General features: G+C 61.1%; 1 protein-coding gene across 4 annotated transcripts in view; it reads right to left on the bottom strand.

Annotated features, from left to right (window-relative positions):
* Window positions 1–428: 428 nt before the first annotated feature.
* Window positions 429–19,314, bottom strand: part of CARD11 (caspase recruitment domain family member 11) — a 113,030-nt gene continuing 94,144 nt past the window's right edge. For 3 of the 4 annotated variants that reach the window (XM_004268968.4, XM_049699653.1, XM_049699654.1), the window contains 14 exons: window positions 18,159–18,241; window positions 17,083–17,183; window positions 16,029–16,081; window positions 13,642–13,774; window positions 12,868–13,069; window positions 12,328–12,454; window positions 9,830–10,070; window positions 9,089–9,185; window positions 8,622–8,717; window positions 6,988–7,123; window positions 6,031–6,210; window positions 5,605–5,729; window positions 4,077–4,192; window positions 429–2,193 (listed from right to left, as the gene is read on the bottom strand). In XM_004268968.4, the coding sequence (XP_004269016.2) occupies window positions 1,989–2,193; window positions 4,077–4,192; window positions 5,605–5,729; window positions 6,031–6,210; window positions 6,988–7,123; window positions 8,622–8,717; window positions 9,089–9,185; window positions 9,830–10,070; window positions 12,328–12,454; window positions 12,868–13,069; window positions 13,642–13,774; window positions 16,029–16,081; window positions 17,083–17,183; window positions 18,159–18,241 (1,895 nt within the window). In that variant the 3' untranslated portion in view covers window positions 429–1,988. The remainder of the gene's footprint in view (window positions 2,194–4,076; window positions 4,193–5,604; window positions 5,730–6,030; window positions 6,211–6,987; window positions 7,124–8,621; window positions 8,718–9,088; window positions 9,186–9,829; window positions 10,071–12,327; window positions 12,455–12,867; window positions 13,070–13,641; window positions 13,775–16,028; window positions 16,082–17,082; window positions 17,184–18,158; window positions 18,242–19,314) is intronic. The other variant, XM_033426690.2, reaches the window with a different exon arrangement.

Below are 19,314 nucleotides of genomic sequence, written 5' to 3'. Positions count from 1 at the left end.
ACGGCTCGAACCCGTGTCCCCTGCATTGGCAGGCGGATTCTTAACCACTGCGCCACCAGGGAAACCCTGGAGGAATTTTTTACTTTTTTAAGGCAACATACTCCCAGGCAAACTCAGACCCTGTGCTGTAGAGATGGATCGTCACAGGGAGGAGAGAACCCGGCCCCCTCCTAGGACCCCCCACCCCCAGCTCATACCTCCCAGGGCTCTGTGGTACTGATGCAATTTCTAAGAGTTGAAATGCTAGAAACTGCTACAGGACACACACTATTGTTTTAGGATGAGGTATTTGTTAAGAGTTCTTTTATTAATAATTCATATCTTCAATAAAACCTACCGGAGGGTCATCAACGCATGTCCATGGTATCTGAAACCATAAAGCAATTCAAAACTATGTCTGTTAAGAATTGCTTGACGCTGCAAGTAACTGAGAACCAAAATAACAACCATTTAATACAAGATAAAAATTGATTTCAACCTCATGTAAAAGAAACCCCAGCGCCAGTGCCGGGCTGCAAAGTGTCATCAGTGACTCTGGCTTTCTGTTCCACCATCCTCCGTGCAGGGTTTCCCTCTTCAAGGGCACCTCAAGATCCAAAATGACTGCAGGAGATCCAGCCATCACGTCTGTATTTTCGGCAGGAAACGGGAGGAAGGGCTGTTTGTCTGCTTTGTCTCTACCCTGGACCTTGCCTTCCATTTCTTCGATCACTCTTGCTGCCAGGGAGGCTGGGGACTATGGTCTTTTAGCTGTGCGCGTGGTTTCCCAGGAGAAAACCAGGATTCGGTTGGTGAGAAAGGCAGTGTAGACGTGGATTACCAACGAGCAGTCGCTCCCACAACTCCCATGAACACACAGACCTAGGTCTGAACCCCAGCCTGCCACCTACCGGCTGCTGAATGAGTACTCGCCACTGTGCCAGGCTGGAGCTGGCCCGGTTTGGCTGTGCCTGTCGGGTCTGTACTCAGGAAGTTTGCATTGAGAGGGTCAAGAAGAAGAATGGTTCTGGAGCCCATAAAGCCTTTGCTGTCTGCTGTGGAGGGAGTGTGGCTCCTGGGCCGTGGGCAGTAAGCCCACCGGAGGGCCTTGGACCACGTGCTGCTTCCTGAACTGAAAGATGGAGCGAGGCTGCATCACGTAGGATGCTACCTGCACAGAGAGCCGGAGCACACGTGCGGGGGAGCTGGGTCAGGAGGGCCTAGCCTGCGGCTGCCGCCAGGGGATGCAGGGGTGTAGGCAGTGAGACCTTCCCGGCAGCCTATGAAAGGTGGGTGGGGGGCCCTTCCCAGGGTGACGATACAATTTATCGTCCAAATCAGGAAGCATCTTAGAGCGGGTGCTGTAAATCAGCTGTAAATCAGGCCTGTCCTGGGAAAACTGGGACGCACGGTCACCCTACCTTCACCCTGCGTATGACACGGGGCCTGAACTGAGCTCGCTGGGAGGGGTTTGTAGATGAGGAAGGGTGCAAGAGCTGAGAGCCTCTGCAAACTATTAAACAATTGGTTGAAAACAAGGAATTGGAGAAATTTTAATGCACGAGAAACAACAGCAGGGCACCCCTCCCCCTCTGCCTGGGAATGCGCATATCCTGTGTCCCGAGGGCTGGGGGATGCCTGGCTTTCAGGTCCCCTCCCTACGGGCAGCACACCTATTCCACGCGTGACATTCAACTGCTGTTCCGGCTTCCAGGGGCCGCTGGCCTCCGACCTGGCTCTGTGTCCTTCGTGGGGTCCTGTCTCCCGACTCACGCCTGCAGGGCTGGCCGACTCAGCAGGTCAGCCCTCGGTGGAGTGGACCGCTCCCTGCTCCCTCCCGACCAGCATCTGCCCCCGGGGGGCTCCCTGGAAGGTCTCCCTTCTCCCTCAACGGGAGGACTGAGCCCCCAGGCCGTCTAGGCAGCAGGACGCCCCTCGCCCCTCGGCGTGGCCCCGCGGGATTCGGACCCCCCTCCCGAGTCCCGTTGGGACTCAGCGGTGCCCCCGCCTCACAGCTGGTCCTCGTCCACCCAGACGGTCTTGCGCTGCTCGTCCCCGATCTTGTCTTTGATGACGCGGAGCAGCTCCTCCACGCTGCCCCACATGTCCGCCTCCACGCTGGCGTAGAGGCACGGCAGGGCCTCCAGCTCCTTCTCCTTCAGCCGACACAGGCGCAGGAACTCCTCCTCGGTCTCCGGCCGGGACAGCATCTTCCTGCGGGCGAGGAAGGGCGAGGGAGACGCACAGGGGCGTGGCTTGGCTGGGCGGACCCGTGCTGTGGGGCCACCCCGTGCTGCCCCCGCCTCACCCGGGCACCCTACCGACGCTGCCTTCCCCGCTTTGTTTCTCCATAACCTCTACCACTTAGCACCTTACGCACTGTGCCCTTTTATTCTGTTCCTTAGGGAATCCTAAGAGGTGGGGACTTTAAAGTCTTTTTAATTGTGGTAAAGTACACGTAAAATAAAATTTCCCATCCTGACCACTTGTAAGTGTACATCTCAGCAGTGGTAAGTCATTCGCAGCGAAGTGCGTCCATCTCCTTAACTTTCTCGCCTTGCAAAACTGAAACTCGACCCATTGAACGATCACTTCCCCCTGCCTCTCAACCCCTGGCACCCACCCCTCTACTGTCTGTCTCTGTGCATCTGACCCCCCCCCCAGGGACCTCGTAGAAGTGGGATCGCACAGTGTCTGTCCTTCTGTGTCTGGCTTGCTTCACTGAGCATCATGTCCTCAAGGTCCAGCCATGTTTCACCATGTGTCAGTCTCCTTCCTTTTTAAGGCAGAATCACGTTCTCTTGTAGGGATGGACCACGTTTTGTTTATCCATTTATCTGTCAGTGGACACTTGGGTTGCTTCTGCCTTTCGGCTACCGGGAATGATGCCGCTGTGAACATGGCTGCGCAAATACCTCTTGAAGACCCTGCTTTGAATTCTTTTGGGTAGAGACTGAGAAGTGTGACTTCCGGATCACGTGGTAGTTCTACTTTAATTTTTGAGGAAACTCCTTACAGTTTTCGCAGCAGCTGCACCCTTTTATGTTCCCAACCAGCAGTGCGCAAGGGCTCCAATTTCTCCCCATCTGGGCCAACAGGTGTGAGTTTCTGCGTTTTGGACAGCAGCCGTCCTAACGTGTGGGAGGTGGTGAGGTGGGGACTCTGCGCTCCTTTGTTCACTCATGGGGTCCTGGGCCTGGTCCTCAATAGGCGCGCTCGGTAAATATTTGTGGAGAGAATGGAGTGGCCTGACCTCTCTCAGTGTCAGCTGCAGTTGTGTTGCAAGGAAGGGTGGGGAGCAGAGATGGTGTCACGTGACAGGCGGGCCACGCCCCGCCCCCACCTCAGCATCACCCTGCTTTCCTCTTCCTAGCAAACCTTACTGCTAACCCTTCAACAATCACACAGGCCCGACCTTGAACACGGACCCAGAATCCGACCTTTCCTCATCGCCCGCCAGACAGGATGTGGTCCCAGCATCACTACGCCTCGTGTGGGCCGTCACGACGCCTGCGTCTCGACGCAGCAGCCAGCGGGGCCTTTACATCCCTTATTAGATTAAGTCACTCCTCAAGATCGTCAGTAGCTCCCGTCTCACTCAGGAGACGTCACATCCTTCCGTGGCCGACACGGCCCAGTGTGGTCTGGACCCCTTCGGCCCCAGTCACCTCTCACCGCTCTGCCCAGCACACTGGCCTCCTCTGGGTCATCCCCGCCTGGGGGTCTGGGAGCCAGCTGTGCCCTCTGCACCTGCCCGGCCTGGCCTCGCCGTGGTGGGTCCTGCTCCAATGCTGGCTTCCCGGGCCACCTGGGTCCCAGGGCGCCCCCATCCCCCCTGGCACCCATCTTCCTGGACGCGTTTTGCGCGCGCACGCGCGCGCGTGTGTGCGTGTGTTACTGTTTCCATTGCTGGAGGGGTCAGGGCCATGTCCCCCTGGACCGGGGACTGACCTTCGATAAGGTTCACTAAAGGGATGCTCGGGGGAGGGGGTGGGCCCAACACAGCCAGCTGTTCTTGGCGGGAGCCCCAGAGGCTTGGTGAGGTCGGGGAGTGCAGGGGTGCTTTAGGGCCCCTGCGGGGGGTCCCGGAGCCCTACCTGAACTTCTTGATGTTCTTCTCCGACACCCGGATGAAGAGCACGATGGGGTAGATGCGGGACTTGATCAGGTCCCTGGTGCAGCTGATCCCGGCCTCCAGCAGACAGTGCTTGTTCTGCAGACACAGTGGCCGGAGGTCAGCGGGGGCCCATTGCCTCCTCGGCCTGTGTGGGTGCCTGGGGCGGGTCTACCGGGCAGGGTCTGGCTCCACGGGACAGAGCCGGGGGCGAGACAGCCCCGCGTGACCCCCGCTGAACCAGAGAACGAGCCAGGCAGAACCCAACCTCTGAGAGACAAGGCCCCCCGTCCGGACACCTGGCTCTCCCTGCACAGGGATGGGTGCTGGCAGAGCCCCGGCACCCAGCCCGGGGTTAATCAGGCAGTGTGCGTGAGTCTTAATAAAAACCCAAGTCAGTGTGGAGAACACCTGCTCCTCTATTCTGCCTGTGAGGCGCTCTGGGTACTAGGACGGGGTGGATGGAAAACACAGGGAAGGTGAGGCGGCCGGATGCTCCGGGGAGGACGTAAGGGCTCTCAAGCACGACTCCCTGGGGCCTGAGAACGCGTCGTTTCTGAAGAAGGATGATCCCTGTTTTGCCACTTAAACCTCTGCACTGAACTTGAATATAGAAAAGCGCACGTGCTCCTAAGCCTGCAGCTCAGTGGGTTTTCACAAAGTGAACATGCCGGTGGAACCAGCACCCAGGTCCAGTGGCAGAGATGGCCAGCCCCAGGCCCCTGCGCCCCCGGTCACCGCTCCTCTGTCTCGCCAGCAGAGCCACTGCTGGATTTCTAACAGCACGGATTCCTGGATGGGAAGCCCTTCGCAGCCAGAATGGTCTCAGCTCCAGCCCTGCCCACTCACTGTCCATCGGCTCCAGCTGTCACGACTCCCTAAACTTTAACACCCAACAAACGCTTCACGGCGGGCCGACAGCTCTGCCCGTGCTCCGATCCGTGTGACGATGCGGGAGGGGGCGGGAGTGACCACCGGCTGGGCGGCAGGTTCGGAATCTCCGGCTGGACTCCTGCTCTTGCCGTCCCCCAGGTCACCATCCCAGACTCCGGGGCCGTGACCATCCTCGTGGGCCGAGAGCCCCACCTTCATCCAGCCCTGGAGCGAGGAAGAACTCCACGCTCAGGGCCGGCCAGGGTCTCAAAGCCTGGCTCCAGCAGACTCCAAACTGCGCGCAGACGCCTTTTCTGCGTCACTGCCGAGAAGCCTTCTGATGGGCCACTTCCCCCACTTGGCGAACACGGTGCCTGTCGCCCTCCTGCTCGCTATCTCTGGCCCCTGTCATCACCGCCAGGCGCACACACATCCCTGAACGACGCGGACCAGAGGACCACCACCAGGAAGCCATCAGAAACAGAGGAGGTTCCTCCAACCCCGCAGGACAGGGCTTGGAGACGTGAGCACGTGGTCGAGGGAGAGAAGAAGGAGGTTCACCCGCGGCGAGGTGAGAGCATCGCCCTCTCCATGGCGCAGGCGGCTCACAAGCCCCGTCCGCCTCCAGCTGGCCTCACCTTGGCTGCCACAGCCTCGATGTGGGCGGGAACGACACATTCAAAGGAGTTGGGGTTCTTCTCTCGGGAGTAGATGATGGTCTCTGTCTTCTGCTTTCTGAGGAACTCGTCTCTCGTGACAACATCTGCGGGGAGAGGGGCCAGTCCTGAGGACGGCACAGGTGGTCTCGGGCCGACTGTCCCGTCCAGGCCCCGCCCTGCTTCCTGGGCTCGACAGCGCTGCGTGTCTGATCCCTTTCTGGCCACGTGGAAGTGAATCTCGTCTCCTCCACTAGACCCCGTGGCTTCTCAATTGCGGGCAAGGTCAGGGTCCCCCTTTACAGTCCCCACGGCAGCCAGCCATCCGCACCCTTCCGTTGGCCCCTGAGGCCCTGATGCAGGCGGCGGGGGAGGGGAAAGGAGGGCAGCCTGCAGCGGGCGGCTCACCCGGCTTGCACATGGTGAACTCCATCGCGCCCCCCGAGTTGAGCAGCTTCTGCACCAGCGCCTTGGCCAGCATGGTGGGCGTGAAGAGGACGGGCCGGCGGCGCTCGCAGTAGAAGGCGCGCACCAGGCTGTAGGGGATCAGGCTGAGGTTCTTGCCCAGCTCGCTCTCGGGGTCCAGCTCTGGGAGGGGACAGGGAAGGGCTGGTACCGCCTGGGGCAGGGGCAGCCCAGGTGCCCTCTCGGCTCCATGGAGCCCTGAAAGCCATTTGGGGGTGGGGATGGGACACGGGGGCTAGTTCTCAAGACCAGCCGTACAAATCGACGCCAGCCGGCGGCCCGGGACGCCCTTCCGCCATCCAGGCGAGATTACGGAGTGACCCGTGGGCCGGGCTCTGTTCTGGCAGCTGGGCCAACAGTGCTGGGCCAGGGAGACGGCCCCGCTCACAGGCCAGGAGGCGCCGGCAAGAAGCGCGTAACACACTCCAGGTGCTAAGCTGTCCAGGGAGGGCCTGGGCTGAGGCTGCAGTGGAGAGGCGCCCTGGCCCTCGTCACCATCAGCGCCGGGGCCAGCGTGGCCCTGGGAGGGCTTGCTCGCCGCCGGCAGGGCCTTCCGCAGGGGACCGCGCACCGGGAGGCCCCTCGCTGGCTTCACGATAAGGGGCGGTCGGTGCCCAGCGGGGGGAGAATCGATAGGTAAACGCTTCCCAGCAAACAGCTCCAAATAACACGGGCGTCTGGGCCCAAACCAAGTACGGCGGGCGTCGGTCGGGGGAACTTGGCAGGATGCGCCCGGCGGCTGTCGGTCCTCCCGGCCAGGGCCGGGCAGCTCCTCCCCAGGCGCTACCCTTGCTTTGGAGGGAGCAGACGTCCCAGCCCCCCTCTCGGGGCCCCCGCGGCCCGCCCACACCCGAGGCCGCCGCGCGTGCGTGGGGAGGGGCTGGGTGGTCGGCACCACACCTTCCTGCTTCTCGGTCAGGAACTTCGTGGCGTCCAGCGAGGACCGGGCCAGGCTCCCCCGCGGGCTCCCCGCGACGATGCGCACGCGCTCGTGGCTGTTCATCCTTTTGTACTTGTTCTCCGACCTGCTGACGAACTGCGGACAGAGGGGAGGGGGTGGAGGAAGGCGTAACCCGGGCTCGGGAGACCTCCGTTCAGATCCGGGCTCCGCCCCGGGCGCCTAGGTCAGTCACGCCCCCCCTCAACACAGGGGACACCTAGCAGGTGGCACAAGTTCCTTAGCTGTCTGGGCGCCATCAGTACACTCTCTTCCCCGGCTGGGCGTAAGCTGCCAGAGGGCTGGTCCCAAGCAGGCCCTCAACGGAGCCCCCCTGCAATCCCACCCACATCTAGGGGATCCACGGGCACTGTGAGGCCTGGAGCGCTCTGGCTGTGGAAGACCCCTGGGCGCCCCCAAAACGGCCCACCCGGCGGGGGGTGCAGGTGACTTCACCCCCTGTCTCGGCAACCCCGAGTCTTCCGGGGGAGTGCCTGAGCCCTTCTACCATTCAGAGTTGAGCCCTGGAGGGTGGAAGGGGATGCCCAGCGGTGGACACCATACTCCCTGGGCTACTTTGAGACTCTCCACGCCTTCCCTCTGCAGGGAGGAAAGTCCAGGGAGCTGGGATGTCAGCCCTGCTCTGTTGTTAACCGGCCTTCGAGTAAGTCACCCAAAAAACTCAGGGTTTTGGACTCATGCGTGACGTGTGGGCACAAAAAAGTGTGGTCTCACGTGGTCCTGCTGTCAGGGGTGCCTCGGACTTCGCCAGGGCTCCCTTCCGCCTCCGTACGTGTCTTTCTGCTGCCTGTTCGCCTCTACCTGGGTTTAGGGCCACACTGTGAACCATTTCTCTGGGTTTCCCACGTTCCAACGTTAGGATGGCGCAGTGGAGTGACACACTAGCTCTGCTGGGGCCTAATTAGCACAGAGCCAACACGGGAACATCCTTGCGGGGCGACATCTTAATAGTACTCTCAGCTTTTGTGAACTGGTGATAGAGAAAAAGGCCGCATGGAATGCTTCTGCGTTTATGTGAAATCACTTCTGAACACGTCACCCACGAGGCTGTTCAGTGTTCCTCGTATAACGATCCGTGCCAAAGAGAAAAAGAAAAAAAACCTCTTAGAATCAAGTACAAGGGAAACGTTTTTCCTGCTTCCAAAGCGCTAAAACGTTTTGCCACCAGGTAAGATATAAAGACTCTGCTGGGTTTCCCTTTCTTCCCTGGCTGCTAGGATGCTCAGAGAGAAATTTAATGCTCAGTCTGAGGACCTGGATATCTGGAATGTTTGTTTTCCTCTCCTCACTTTTCCATTAATATTTGAGCAACTAAGATGTTTAAGTTTCTTTTAGCCCTAAGTTTGCTCAAATCTTTTATGAAAGTGAGGTTTGCTTCCAACAGGTGCAGACTGTCTAGCGACCTGTCACTGTGAGGATAAAATGGGACGGAAGACGTAAGGTGCCGTGAAAAGCTGCAAGTGGGGGACAAACACAGAGCACTGCTGTTCTGATACAGCCTCCTCTTCTCGGTGGGGAGAGGGCAGGCCTGCGGCAAAACGTGGCTGCAGGTCAGCAGGCGCTCCGAGAGCTTTACCTGAAGGAGCTGGCCGAAAAGGAAACTCGCTCGTGAGAGGCGGGGGCTGACCCGGGGGTCCGCAGCGGGAAGTGGTTCTTCGGGCTGCAGGGTGTTCTGAAATCAGTTTATCAACCGGTCAGACCCGCCGGCATACTGATGCCGCTGGGCACGGGGGACGGCTCCCAGCCCCGCCCTGTGCTCACGGGGATCCCGTCATGGATCAGAGCACTCCTGACAGGGGAGCAAGCTCAGGGGGTGAGAGGGGCCTCGGGACTTGTTCCAACAACGACCGGAGCCGGCCGAGGGGAGCGTGCACCGCAGCTGGGGAGGGTGCAGAGGTGGGGCTCCTTCTGGAGGGGGCGGCCCTAAGGAGCCCGGTTCCCTGCAATCCACCATCCCACGGATATGGATGGCTCCCACTCGGGATCCCCTCCAAAAGGGGCTCGGGAGGTGGTGTGAAGCCGGCGGGGTGCTGCGTGACCTACCCGGAGGGCCCTCAGGGTGTGGTGGGCCGTGTCCACCTCCTCCCGGCTGCCCCGGTGCATCAGGCGCTGCAGCTTGACCAGGAGGAGCTGCTGGGCTCTGGGGAGGTGAGAGGGGAAGGCGGAGCCTCAGGGGTTGGAGAGACCCCAGCGCCGAGCCTGGGGAAGCCGGCGGGGGGCCTGGCCCGGGCAGGGGGCTCTAAGCAGGGTGTGAGCTCTGAGCCCCAGGGGTACACCAGGGAGGGACTGGGCACTGAGCATCTGGGCTTGAATCCTGCCTCTAGCACTGACTCATCTTGGTACTGGGGCAAAGTCGCTTAACTTCTCTGAGCCTCGGTTTCCTCATCTGTAAATTGGGTCTACTGAGGCTGGCCTTGCAGGGCTGGCCTGGGCAGCAGAGCCAGAGTCTGTGGATGCTTTATAGATGCCCGGGGCATCTAACCAGGGGCAGGCTGATGCTCAGGCCTCAGCGGCTACTGCTGTATAATTACAGAACGACGCTGGGGAGATGGGCTACGGAAAAGATGACCGTCGAACACAGGAAGCATAAACTCAGGCTCTAAGCTGTCCAGTAATGATGGAAAGACGGCGCTCTGGGATTTAGTGAAGCAACGGGATTTAAGAGAGCAACATTCCTGGGGGGCTTCAAAGAGGAGGAGGGAATGGGGGGCGGTCACTGGTCGGCAGGCAAAGGCTCCCCACCGTGAGCCCCTCTGCCGAGCTGCACGGCCCCCTCGGCCTCACCGGCTGTAGCTGGGGATGGTGCCCGTGTCCAGGTCGTGGTCCGTGAAGGGGTCGACCCGCGCACACAGCCACTCGTGCTTGTCCTGGTACATGGTGTCACGGACGTGCACGACGTCATCGCACTTCAGGGACATGGAGCAGGCGTCCAGCTGGCTGGAGATGTTCAGGTTGAGCCGGATGTAGAAGGAGTCCCCCGACGTGATCAGGCCCTCCTCCATGTCCTTCAGCAGCTTCCGGTACCCTGCGGAAGGAGAAGACGCAAAACCCATCGGTGAAGGGCCTCCCACTCCTGGGCTCCCCGCGGATGACACCCCTGTGATGCGGTCCTCCCAGCACGGGGGCGTGGTTAGGGAAACGTCTGTCCTCCCCGATGAGTGAGCAGCTGAGTTACTGATGGCTTTCTCTCTTTGTCTTGGCTGCCAAGAAGCTCAGAGCGAAATTTTGTGCCAAGTTGCAGCAAATCTAGGACCTCTGCTGCGATCTCCACGTCCCTCCCTACCGATACACGGTGCTTGTGTTTTATCATTTTCGTCTTTGATAGGTAACTTACATGCAGTAAACCCCATCACCCTTAAGCATTCTGCACGACGGATGTTCACAAATGTCTAGACCTGAGTAACCACCACTCAGAACCTTCCCTCATGCCCATGTCAGAACCCTGCAGGGGTAACCTCTGTGCTGACTGCCAGCAGCCCAGGTGAGCTCTGCCTCACTTCATATATGTGGAAGCAGACGGTACGTGCTCTTCTGCCAGAATGTGTCTGACATTCACTGCACGTCACGCCTGTGAGCTTCAACCGCGATGCTGCAACGTAGCATCGTGTGTTCTTTTTTTTTTTGGCGTGGACCGTTTTCAAAGTCCCCATCGTATATTGCCTCTGTTTCATGTTTCTGCTCCTTGGCCACGAGGCATGTGGGATCCCAGCTCCCCAACCAGGGATCGAACCCACACCCCGCCACACTGGAAGGAGAAGTCCCAACCACCGCAAAGTCCGGCGTGTTCTTTTTCATTGCTGTAGAGTATTCCTTCCACGTGGTGCTGATTTATCCTTTCTCTGATGTGCACATTTGTCCTGTTTCCAGCTACTATGGACACCTTTGCTATGAACACTCTTACACCTTTGTGGACGTATGTACTCATTCTCTTGGATGTATTCACAGAAGTGGAATTACTAAGTCACTGTGTATACGTTCAGCTTTAGGAGACACCGCCAAATGGTTTTCCAAGGTGGTAGGACCACGGCACATGTTTTAACCTTAGTTAACACCATTGCCCTTTAGTGTGAAATTTTATGACTCCTTTCGGAAGGAAGCAGGGCATAAAGCTATGAACACAATAAACGCAGTAACTTTCAGCAAACGTCCAAGACATAAATCCATAATATAAATCCTGAAATCAGCCCCACATGCAGACAGACATAACACAGTGGAAGCTAAAACAGTCCTCATCGCCAGGCCCAGAAATAGTTCCTCAAATGCTATGTCTCACAGGCGACACCCCACACACCAGGGAGACTTGAGCCAGCGGGCCTGTCTGAACACGGAGAGACGGGATTCCCGGTTGGGCCCTTCCCACCCACCTGGGCGGGGTTAACACTCATCACCATCTGAGGGCTCCACCACCCGGGAGGAAAGGCCCTACAGACAGGATCCTGCCAGAGGGAACCCTTCTTCCACTGAGTTCCAGACGCAGGGCTGCTGCTACACGAAGCCAGGGGGCTCTGCTCGTACCGGGTTCTACGGCCCCGGGGCTGGTGGGCAGGGCAGCGCCCGGAGACTTCCTGCTGGGCTGGGATGCCGGCCTGCCAGAGGGGAGGAGCCCTCCTGCAGGAGGAGAAGGCTGGGCCCTGTGTCTGGGGACAGAGCATCATTGCTTCCGCACTGACCGGGCACTGCCGGGAAGGAGCACGGACGAGCAGGCGGCAGTGGGGAACCGCTAGAGAGAGCAGCTATTTATGCTCTGCTGAAACATTCATGAGCCCCTGGTGGTTAAAAATAAGATCCAGCTGCAGAGATAATCATGCAAAAAAAACCCAGAGGTGAGAACGAGAACTCAGAGTTAGGGAGAAGGAAGACGCTGCCTAGGAGTCTGGGTCGGGAAAGAGGAGACACCCTGAAAAAGCTGCTGGGAGGCCAGATGAGAAGCGGGTGAGGCCCGGCTGTCCTGCAGCAGATGGCCTGGCCACGCTGTGGCTCAGTGGGCCCGCGGGTGCAGGGGCATCACCCCAGACTCACTGCCTACGTCAGGGCCGGGAAGCCCGAGAGAGAAGAAGCAAACCTCAGCCTTGCAGAGAGAGCGGGGAGCTGGCCGGGCAGTCTGCTCGCGGCTGGACGTGCTGCCTCCGCCGTGAGTGGGGCAGAGGCCCGAGGCGCGCCAGGGCAGGTGTGCCCACGTGTGTCAGCGCGTCTGCCCTTCCCGCCCCACACCTGCCCCCTCAGTCCTCCTGACGAGCAGATGAGCAAGGGGAGGGACCGCCCGCCCCGCCTGGGGTCTTCACCTTCCTGGTTGACCTTGTAGTGCAGTGTGACGGGCCCACTGCACCTCTGGACGGTCCAGTGCACCTCCTCCTTCGTGCACGTCTCCAAGGGGACGCTCTGCTTCTCGCCTTTGACGCAGCCTTCTAGCTAGATATCAAAGACACATTGTCCTGCTCGGGCTCCACGGCGAGGCGAGCGGAGCTGCGGGGGTGAGACTGCCCCGCCGGGGAACAAAAGCACCTCTCCTCAACAAAGACCAGCTCAGCGCTTCTGAGGGAAGCAAGCATCGCGCTTAAATGGGGTTCACGTGCCTCCCGCCCGCCGCCCGGAGCACGTGTGCGCGTGCACAGGCTCTAGGAACACGAGCGAAGAGTCGTGGAGAGGCGGGCCCGGGGAGGGGCTTCCAGAGAGGAGCTGACAGGCCCGCCCCCTGGCAACCCCTCCTCCTGGCCGGGAATCCGCAGCGTAATGCAGGCTTGGGGGTGGGGGTCCCTGCGCTGTCAGCAGCAGATGTGCAGAGGAACCAGAACTGCTGCCTCCCCCAGCCCCCAGCCCCTCACCAGCAGCAGCTGGTGGCCCTCGCGGAGGCCGGCCTTCTCGGCCAGGGAGCCTGGCTTGACCGCGTGGACGAAGCTCCCGCGCGCGTTGCCCCCAAGCAGCGTGAGCTGGGAGATGAGGCTGTCGCCGCTCAGCGTGGTGTGCTGCACCGCGGGCCCGGGGCCCCGCACGTGCCCCAGGGACGTGACAGACGGCCGGAAGGGTCTGCGTCGGGAGATAAGACGGGGGTTAGGCAGCTGTAGCTAGGACTCCCGGCCGGGACGCCCAGAGAGCGGGGCCTGGGCTGCAGCGTCCCCAGGGAGTCACGGCAGCGGCCACCTTAGGAGAGAGCTGGCGACCGGCTCCTGCTGTCACAGCACACGCCAGAAGCAGGGGCCCCGGGAGACACTGCCACCGGGAGATGGAGGTCACACACGCCCCGGCTGCTTGCATCGGGTGCAAGGGCTGCCGGCCCCTCCTCGCACCCCGGGAAGGCTGCCTGGGTACAGCCCACCGGGCTTCGGGGAGTCACGGGTGGGGCCTGGGGCCGGTCTGACATGAGAGTCCTGTTCCTTGCCTCTGCCAGGCTGTGTGGCCCCGGGCAGGCCCCTTCCTACATGGGCCTGGCTGGGGGTCAGGGGTAGTGATTTCTGACTTTGGGACACTATGATTCCCAGACTCTGATTCTAGAATACGGGTGCTGTGGACGATCCCCCTTGCAGGGGATCGAGGGGAGAGCAGCCTTCACCTCATCCCTGCCCCTCAGCCCAGCCCCCCCCCTCCCGTGACCTCGGTACCTTTCTAGAGAGAACTTCCTAAACATGAGGTTGACCTGCTCCAGGTCGTAGGCGTCCAGGCCCTCAGACTGGTGCGAGGAAGAGGAGGAATGGGTGGAGGGGGGTCCGAAGGGGAACCGCTCGTGGCTGTCATCTGCGAAGGCGTAACGGACGCTTCAGGCCCCTGAGCAGGAGGGAGGGCGGCCCGCGGCCTTCCTGACGTGGCCGAGGCGGCTCCTCCCTTTCTGCCTCCTGGCAACTCCTCCGCCCTCCCCGATGAGGGAGCAGCGTCAGTCAGCGGGTCCCGGAGGCCCTGGGGGTATAGGGCCCAGTCCCAGCATCCTCTCCTTCAGAGCCACTCCCCCGCCTCCACGGGGAACCTGGAAAGGCGCCGCCATTAGCAGGCACTGGCTCTGCTTTGGAATCGGGGTCCAAAGTTTCATCTGGGGACCTCAGATCTAGCCACCATCTACCGGCCTCTGTGGGTCTGGGGCGGGGCTGCAGGACCAGCGTGTGGACGGAGTAATGAAGCCCCCACTCCTCCCAGCTCGGCGGAACCCCAAGCCCCCCAGGGAAACACGCCCACCCTGCACAGCTCAGGCCGCTGGGATGGGAGATCTGCAAGCCCTGCTCTGGGCTGATAACAAAGGCTTCTCTGCAGAGAGAATTTGTCCCGACACTGCAAAACGCTCTGGACGGCTGCCCAGAATTCTCTTCCCAGCTCTCCCCTTTCCAAACTCCTGGAGCTCCTCCCATCACCCAGCCTCGATTAGGTGCCGACCTCTCTTTAACACTTGAAAGCTGCTGGTGGTCACCAATTAAGGAGAACCACTAATCTTTCATTTTATCTGCTGGCAGCCTGAGCCGGCGAGGGGTGGAGGCAGGCTGGTGGGAGCCCTGGAACCGAGGGGGCTGGCGGGCCACACCCAGAGGATTCTGAGCCCGGCTCCACGCTGCCAGCTCCTCGGGGCCCGAGGACGCTGCCACCATCCCAAGGCGCTGGGCCATCTCCCGAGAAGCTGGAACCCTTCCTGTTCTTCTCCCTCCTGTCCATCCAGTCAGAAGCTCAGGTCTGGGGACTTCCCTGGTGGACCAGTGGCTATGACCCTACTCTCCCAATGCAGGGGACCCAGGTTTGATCCCTGGTCTGGGAACTGCATCCCACATGCTGCAACTAAGAGTCTGCGTGCTGCAACTAAAAGATCCCGCATGCCGCAACTAAGGCCCAGCGCGGCCAAAATAAATACATGATAAAATAAATAAATAGGGGCTTCCCTGGTGGCGCAGCGGTTGAGAGTCCGCCTGCCGATACAGGGGACACAGGTTCGTTCTCCGGTCTGGGAAGATCCCACATGCCGCGGAGCGGCTGGGCCCGTGAGCCATGGCCGCTGAGCCTGCACGTCCAGAGCCTGTGCTCCGCAACGGGAGAGGCCACAACAGTGAGAGGCCCGCATACCGCCAAACAAACAAAAAGCAGCTCAGGTCTGCAAACCTGCATGGGTCTCCCCACTGGTCCTCAACTATGCCACCACAGTCTCTGCCACAGCAAGAACTCAGGGACACAGGTTCTGTGTCCCACGCAGCTGTAACAGGGCCTGGGAGGTGCAGGAACTCAACGTGTGCTGGGCCTCGCGGCTGTAAGGGGTGGTGGCTGGCGGGTGCTGCGTGCACGCTTACTCCCTGGAGACGCAGCCCTCGTTTCTGGCTCTGCGTGGCAACATGCTGGGCCGAGGGAATATCCCCTCCATCATACCAGCTCTGCCTGTGGGTCGGGTTCAGGGCTACCACAGCCCCTCCAGTCTCCCCAGTGCCTGCCTGCCCCACACCTACAGTTTCAGGGGATGAAAACCAACCTTAATGGCCGCCCCATCTCCATCCCAGGGCCCCAGCCCCATGCCTGCCACTCGTCTCGCCGAGGCTGGTTAACAGCTCAATTAACACCTGGCTTCCTAAGGGGTCCCCCTGCTTCCAGTCCCTCCTCCACCACACTCCTCCTTAGTCTCCCTAAGACTCTGTTTCTTCATCTGCAAAACAAGGACGACAACAGCATCTCTGAAAACAGCCGCTGAGAGTCACTGGAACTGGATCACGGCGCTTGGCTACCATCACGAGAGCTATGCTTTCTTAAAAACCCAGACCTGACTGATTCTACACTCAGCATCGGGATGGTTCCTACTGTCTGCGGAACAAAGGACAGGCCCCTCGGGCGCTTCCCGGCCTGAGCCGCTCAACCGGCGAAGGCCTGTCTTCCTTGTGCACAGACAGCCCTCTCGGAATCCACTCTGCACACGTCTCCTGAGGACTTACTGTGTGCCAGGCTTGCCCCAGGCAGGCTCTGCTGGAAGGTCAGGATGGGGCCGACGTGGCTGCCCCCCCTGTAATGTCTCTCAGACCTGCTGGGTACCCACCGTCAAGATCTAAGGCATCGAAGCCACCGCTGTCATTGTCGTCTTCAACTGTGCTGCAAGACATAAGGGGGGACAGGAGAGCTCTCCTGACTGTGTGTGCAGGTGGGCAAGGGAGAGCGAGGCTTCCGGAACGTTCTGGCTGTCCGAGAGGCTGTGGCTCTGAGAGGGCAGGATGGGTGGGAGAGGAAGGTCAGCAGGTGGGTGGAGGGCTGTGGGCCACGGGAGGGCTGCACGAGGCTGGGTGCTTTGCTGGGAGGGCAGGGCGGCCCCAGAGCCTGCAGAGGCCGCATTAGCTGGTGTGAGGACGGACACGAAGAGCTGCTGAGCAGAGTCCCCGACAGCCCCACCTGCTGCTTCCCACTCATTCCTCTCCCCGGACGCAGAGTGCTTAACAGCGTTTATACTCGGACGGGCTGCATTGTGTGACGGGCCCAAACAGACAGGACAGGACGGGAGTGAGGCACGTGTTCCAAGAGCTCTAAGCTGCTCCTCTGTGGTTCCTGTGATGCAGTAATGAGGCCCAAGCCAGGTGGCTGGCAGGACCCAAGGTGGAGATCCAGCCCCGCCGGCCACTCCTTGGTCCGGCCCTTCTAGGAACCACCACCAATCTCTGACTCTGAACGTACGGTGCTAAATATCTGGTGACTGGAAACATCTGGATGCCCAGGCATATCTCTACTGTGGTCTCCACAATGGGGACACTGATGCCCTCCACGAGGTGAGGAAAGGGGAGAGGCGGTAGCAATGAGGGGGACATTCACAGGGTCTCTCACTCTTTGGCAGAAAAAGCCAAGCTCTGGAACCATGGGATGGAGAAACCTGATTTCTCGGTAGCAGGGGGCAAAGCGATGTCGGTTTCGTCATTTGCTAGCCTGCTGGGGGGCCCTGGGAAAGCCATGTCCCTTCTCTGAGCCTCAGCTTGCTCATCTGTAAAATGGGCACCATCCTGCCTATATTTCAAGCTTCCCTTAAGGACTGCCGAGTTAGTTAAGTGTCGAGCGGCACAACAAGCACCAGGAAAATGTCCCGCCCCCTCCCTCCACCTGTCACCCACCTCCGATGAGGCGCATCCTCCTTAGAGCGTCTGACGATGGAGTCGTTCCCTGGGGGCTCGGCCGTGATTGACATGATGCTGGAACGGCTTCGATGGGGCTGCTTCAAACACACACACACGTGTTACGGGGAGCTGCGCCTCCGCGGGCACAAATATCATACACACGCGGACTAAACTTAAATCAGACGCGGCCCCGCCTGCTACACAGGCAGCATGCGCCCACAAGCTGGTTCTCAGCGGTGACCTTGGCCGAGGAAGGCTCGTGCTCAGCCTGGGGCGGCCGAAGCCACCAACCCTGGTGCACATCTGCTCGCCCCGGGAACAGGAAGCGGGGAGGCGGCTGGGAGCCTGAGAGACGGTCCTTGTTTGTGCCCAGCACAGGCGGAGCTCTCTGTCCCCAGAACTGCCCAGCCTTGGGCACCTGCTCTGGACGAGAGGAAGACCTTTGGGGCTGGTGGATGCCCACGCAGACAGCTCGGCGGCTGGAGGGTGGCCCTCTGAGACAAGGCCCGCTGGCTCCTGGCAAGGCTGCCTAAACTGAGCGCCTGGGATTTCCCCCCCCAGAGCTGGGCTCAGACAGGGGTCATTCCTTATCACGTCTCTCTCCTCCAGGGCCTGATGCTGGAGCAGCTGACCAGCTTCCCAGGGCTTCCCCTCGGGCTTAGAATTTCTAATCCCACGCCTCCTGCTGCCTGGCTAGGGGGAGTGACACCGTTCCGCCCAGGTGGGCTGGAGGGAGGCGCGCGGGTGCCAGGCAGGCCTTGCTCTGCGCTCCGGCCCCCGCCGGCTGCGCCCCTCCAGCTGCCGGAGTCGCCAGAGGCTGAGAAGCGGCAGCAGGATCGTCAGCCGCAGCCCTGCGGAGGCCCGTCTCTTCCGCCCACCGAGGGTTAAATTGGGAAAGGAGGTGGCAAGAAGGTGTAAATACATCCCGGGGCCAGGAGACGTCGAGCAGGGCCTGGGCTGCAGCCCTGGGCAGGAAAGCAAGAGGGCTGGGCCCGCGGGGCGGGCGAGGCCGAGGGGGGGCCCGGCCCGAGCTCCGAGCCGGAACGGGGAGCGGCGGTGACGGCCCTGCTCACCATCTTGGAGAAGGAGGTGGTGATGGGCAGCGACCCGGAGGAGCTGGGGCTGGCGTCCGTCACGTCTTCTTCGTGTCCCCTCCCTGTCCTCAGCGAATCGGGCAGGAGGCGCAGACGGAAGGGGCGGGGGAGAACGGGGAGGGCAGGGTCAGTGCGAGCCCCTGGGGCACTGCGCCCCTGCGGCCGTCCTGTGGGGGGGGCCTCCTCTCCCCTCTGCTTGAGGAAGAGCCGGGTCTTTTCCCCACCATGTCCCCCCCCCACAGGCCCAGGGCGGCCTCGTCAAGGCTGGACGATGCCCTCTGTCCTGAGGGCCAAGGTGGGCATCCCGGCTGGCACTGTGTGTGTAACAGCGGGAACTGGGGCCGGAACGTCCCCACTAAACAGGCCGACTGGGGACCGGGGCCGATGCGCTGGGTGTGCTGCCTCCCGCGCAGACCCTGGCGCCCCTGTGCTCCTTCGAGGCTGCCTGGGGGCTTCTGCACGCTCCTTTCGGCCCTCGTCTTGCTGCAGGGGAGCGGTCAGCTTCCCCATCCACAGCCCCACGCGCTGGTGTGCGTGCGTGCGTGTACGTGCACAGCCAGCCGCATACGTGCACCCCGGTCCGTGGCGCCCTTGAGGTCCCTGGCCCAGCGCCCCACGTCAGGCGGCCGGCAAGGCTCCGTCTCCGCTGCACCCCTTTCCCTCTCCTGGGCACAAACGCCCTCTCCACTTCTGCTGGCCGCAGGCCCTTTACACCTCCCTTCTGTACAAGGTCCCTAAAACACCTGGTCTGGCCACCAGGGAAGTGGCTCGGCCCCCACCTTAGGGCTCCCCTTCCCCCGGTGTCCCCACCAGGCGCAGCCCAGATCTGGACCCCTGGCTGCCCTGCTCTCCTTGGCAGGATGAAGCCCGTGAACTCGGGCCTGGCCGTCAACCTCTGCGGGCTTGTTCCTGGCGCCGTCCTGCTCTGATCCTAGGAGGCGGCACAGCTTTCTGTATCACACGCTTTCCAGGCTGCACGTCCGCGTCTCGCTTCCTGCTCCATCCCGGGGGGCCCTTCCGGAGGCCGTGCCCAGCGGCCTCAATCCTCCCTTTTCTAGACCCCGTCTGCACGTGCCCTTCTTGACAGATCCTTCTCCAGCCTTCTTCCAACTGCTCTCTTGGGTGTCCAGAGCCA

This window comes from Orcinus orca, chromosome 16, assembly GCF_937001465.1.
Source record: "Orcinus orca chromosome 16, mOrcOrc1.1, whole genome shotgun sequence".
Lineage (NCBI taxonomy): Eukaryota > Metazoa > Chordata > Mammalia > Artiodactyla > Delphinidae > Orcinus > Orcinus orca.
This window is presented reverse-complemented; position numbering and strand designations above follow the sequence as displayed.